Source organism: Diabrotica virgifera, chromosome 9 (assembly GCF_917563875.1).
Source record: "Diabrotica virgifera virgifera chromosome 9, PGI_DIABVI_V3a".
Taxonomy (NCBI): Eukaryota; Metazoa; Arthropoda; class Insecta; order Coleoptera; family Chrysomelidae; genus Diabrotica; species Diabrotica virgifera.
Window position 1 is genome coordinate 98,566,179 of NC_065451.1, and position 4,636 is coordinate 98,570,814.

Sequence of the window (4,636 nt, forward strand, 5' to 3'; positions counted from 1 at the left end):
AGATCATATAAACACAACATAAGTAAAATAATTTGTGGAACGGTAACGACTAATTTCATTTAAGTTGCTAATTAGGGGTTAATTTATTTTGAGCGTAACTTGCTTAAATTTGATGCTAGAAACTTTTTATGAAAAAAAAGAAATAAAGATCTTTTTAAACACTTTAAAAAAGTTATAATGGGTTTTCCCCAAAAAGTGCTTAATTTTTTGGATATTTCACGTCGAAATATTCTATTTGAAATTTGGCGAATATGAACCTATTTTCATTGGTTATAACTCTGGTTATACGAGGTCCAGAGACCTCACGCGTCACACCATTTTTTTTACAGGCTATATTTTTGCTAAGAACGTTTTTGTCGACAAAATACTTACTTTTTGAGTTATTTGCGAAAAACTGTACATTACAGAAGCAAACTTATTTGTACACTACAAAAGCAATTGGTAGCAAAAGCAATGGAAGGAATTTAGTAAGCGACTAAGAAATACTGAACAGATGCACAGTGGGCCAGAAAATGCAAAAAGCGGTCAAAAATCTGAAAATGGGCTGAAGGGCTTTAAAATTGTAGTCTTTTAAAGGAAAAAATAATAAAAAAAATTAAACTACCCAGGCGTAACTTTTAGGGGGGCCATAAGGTTAATAATTACATTGAGTAGACTTTTCGATCTTTATGCAATTAATTGTTTATATGGTTAAAAAATATTAACAAAATAAAATGAATTACCGTAAAATACGTTACTTGTTACTAAGTATAGTAAGATTATAAATTATTTAGGTACAAATTCGAAAAAACTTAGAGAAATTTATCAAAATATGTTTGGTAATAGGTATAAAAATAAAAATTCCGCTCTGTAACAAGTTTATTAGCTTCTAAATAAATAAACAAGGGCGGATCCAGAAAAGTCTCAAGGGGGGGCATAGCGATAGAAAAATCTAGCAAGGGAGGGGGTAAAAATGGCATGAAATAAAGTCTATTTAAAATCTAATATATTAGTGCTTAAAAGATTATACTTATAACTTACTTTGATATACTTAAATACTAAAATTTAATTTTTAACTTTATAATCAGTTCAAAATGTGAATCCCAAGGGGGGTATGGGCCCCTGGGCCCCCTTAGATCCGCCCTTGTAAATACAATAGTATGCTTACCACTAAAAATCTACGTCGCTCGCGCTGTCGTCTTCCTCGTCGGATGAAGAAACTTGGCGGCTTTCCATATTAAGTTGTAGAGCTCTAAGAGAATCTGCTTCCATTGATTCTAACGAGGGCGCCTTCAACAAGGATACAACTTCAGAAGATATGTTTGAACTTTTTCGGAGTGGGTACTGCCGCAAAGATGAAATTACTGGATCTGAAGTTATAAGGAGCCTGTTTAACAAATCTTGATTTCCTGATATTCTCGAAATTTTTCGTGTATGTTTCTCCCTAAAACTTTTGAGATCCTTATTTCTTGATTCTTGGGCTTCTTCTGACAATTGACCGATAGGCAGAATAGCCTCCTTGATTACTATGGCTCCATGGAGTAATATTTTATGCACGCTAGAAGGCATATAATACCATGAATATTTAGCGACATACAGTTTTGCGGTTTCCAAACAATACTCTTCAAAAGCTCGCACATCGATTGCATAGCCACAAGATAAGGTGCGTAATATAATACCAAATCGCATAATGACATCTTTATCTATGCCAGTAATTTCACTAGACAGTGAGGGGTCAGCAAAAAATCGTCGAGCTGTGTTGCCGTCATTAGTAGTTCCACTACCTCCACTCTTAGGTATATCCACAAGCAAACCTGTTCTGTCTCTGAAAATTTGTTGTATGGTACGTTTCTTGTTTTCAAAAACTGCTCTGTTGTTACTTCCTCGAATTTGCCAAACTTTAACTTCTAATCTATAGGAAATGTGCAGCAAACATTCGAAAAACCTGATCCAGGCATGTAGAGTTGACAATCCAAATTTCAAATTTTCTTGGACAACTTCCCTCTTTAATAGTTTTTCGATGTCATTCATTTGTTTGGGGGTTGCTTTACATATATAACATGTTTGTGAAGAAGCTGTTTCCGTTATTGCATTACACACTTTGCCGTCTATCATCGTCATCACACAAACATGAGAAACTGCAATTTCTTCACTATCCAGCATACCAATAGTGGGTTGAAGTTCTGAAATTTGATTTTCTATATATGATGTCTCCTGTACCGTCAGCTCTTTCGTTTCTTTCTTAAACTGAAAGCGTATAGGTCTACAAAATCGAGTTGACGATGGACGGGGATTTTGCCACACAATAATTTTATCTTGTCCAGGTTGCTCCGCATATAACTGTAATGGCACTATGGATGTAAGAAATAAATCGCCATCACCAAAACTATTATCGGAGAAAAGTTGCTTGTATTGTGAATGACCGGTGCTTCCATCGCATCCCCATTTCAGCAACAGTTTCAAATTCTTTAGAAGTTCAGTTGATAATGAACGAAGAACTGGTTTTTGCAATTCTACTATCCGTTTAACTGTATGATCTAAGAGGTCCTGTAATAATATTTCTGCACATGACTCACTTACAGTTTGTCCTTCTTTTCGGGGATAGCAGCGTAATTTTGCTTCTCGAAGCTTGTGATAAGACGGATATATATCAGCAAAATGTTCTTTTGCTATTCGTCTGTGAACAAGATATGAATGTTTGGTATCTTTTGATTCAATCATTACTGATAGCGCTTCATCTGGGGTGAGTGGAATTATTTTTTTTGACTTCTGAGTTTTCTGCCAAGCTGTCCTAATTTTACCGGCTCGAGTCGGAGTCAAAAGTGCTTCAGAGACAAGTTTTGCGGCATCGTCTTTTCCTTCAGTCTTTAGTTTTCTCCTTGCAGCTAAAGTAAGCTCCTCGGTTTCGAACGTCGATGACAGCTTTGAAGTCTTTCGACGTTTTGATCTTACACTACTCGCAGAAAATTCTTTGCTTGGACGACCACGCCTACCTCCAGATGAAGTTCCTGGTTGTGGCTCAGCATTCGGATCAATTTCTAATCCAGTTTCTTCAAATACACATACACTTAGCCACGCTGTATTATTTTTCACAAATCTATCCGTTTTTCTCCCACATTGATCAAGCTTTGCATAAACGACGTTGCAAAACTTTGAAGTGAAAATCCTCATTTTTAACATGGCGTCTGCATCATTTTCAATTTTGTAGTGTCTCACCAAATACTTGAACAGATATTCTGTGCGACTGGAACGTTGTAACTTATCCTTTTCATACAAAACGTCAAACAGTTGCCTTCTGGTGACCATTTTCACTGTGAAAAATATAGAAAAACATTACATAAAAAAAATTTTTTGAAGACGCAAATGAAATAAGACTTACAACCACCATTACGAACAAACTTAACTATATTCTCTATCAAGGTAAATAAAGTAACGCAACAAGAAAATAGAAATTACTAGGTGTTACATTTTAAATAACAAAATAAAATGTGCTGTTATGGTTACAGAATACATTCGTTGGATATGGTTCATGCATATCGATAAGCAAAACCAAAATATCTCAAAAAGGCGCTTGAAGGCGCCTATCAAATTTTAGTATGTTATTAGGGAATGATCAAGCTATTTTTTTAATATTTTTTCAAAGCCGGATCGGATCGGAAAATATGTTATATCTCAACATAATTTTAAAGTATAATATAAAATTTTCAATAAAATCGACTACATAGTAATTATATCTATATGTATACTAATTTAACTTTGATTCATAAGTATTTATATAACATGAAAATACATACCTTGAGAAAGTTTTCTGTACAATTAACCACTTGAGTCAGACACTATATAACACACATTCACTAGTTGACATTTAGTAGTACACTAAATGAATGTTCGCAAAGAAATGATCCTAACACAAAAGTCTGGTTTTGAGAACCGATGGCTGCCGCAATATGCCTTCTACCTGCTTCAAATTCTAGGAAAACATTATTTATCTATTTCTCGGAGTACCTACAAATTCTGAAAGCCAGACTAATACTTTCATCGAAATCGATTTATGGCCGCTTTTTGAATTTTTCGGCCCACTGTGAGATGGAGGGAATATTTCGAAGAGCTTCTAAACGAAATTCCCACAACATAATATGCAGAAGAAGAAGAGGAAGAAGAACCGAATGAAAATATCGATCAAGAAGAAATACAGGAAAGACCGCCTAATGAAAAAGAAATAAAGAAATAATAGAGAAACTAAAGAAAAACAAGAGCCCAGGTAAGGATGAAGTGGCAGCTGAAATGTTTAAATGTGGAGGACCAGTACTAATTCAGCATTTGGAAAAGCTGATAAAAGAAATTTGGGAACAAGAACATATACCAAAAGAATGGACTGAAGCCACACTGTGTCAGATTCACAAAAAAGGCGACAAAAGTTTGTGCTATAATTACAGGAGAATAGCCCTACTAAACGTTGTATATAAAATACTTGCAGTACATATAAAAGACAAGATAACACAAAAGATAATGACATCTACTGTTTAACGTGTACAGTGAAGCCATATTTTGGAAAGCGATAGCGGAGCTAAGTGATGTAAGCTCTATAAACGGAAGAACAGTAAATAACATAAGATTCGCTGATGACACCGTTATAATGGCAGACACCCTGGAATCG

The 4,636-nt window shown here is 34.9% G+C and overlaps 1 protein-coding gene across 1 annotated transcript; it reads right to left on the reverse strand.

The window, feature by feature from the left end:
* Positions 1 to 499: 499 nt before the first annotated feature.
* Positions 500 to 3,798, reverse strand: LOC126891809 (uncharacterized). The gene has a single exon (XM_050661082.1). The coding sequence runs from the start codon at positions 3,283 to 3,285 to the stop codon at positions 1,150 to 1,152; it is 2,136 nt and encodes a 711-aa protein (XP_050517039.1). The 5' UTR covers positions 3,286 to 3,798; the 3' UTR covers positions 500 to 1,149.
* Positions 3,799 to 4,636: the final 838 nt, after the last annotated feature.

What these genes read in the sequence shown, in the direction of transcription:
- LOC126891809 (XM_050661082.1), bottom strand. Translation starts at nt 3,285, where the DNA reads ATGGTCACCAGAAGGCAACTGTTTGACGTTTTGTATGAAAAGGATAAG.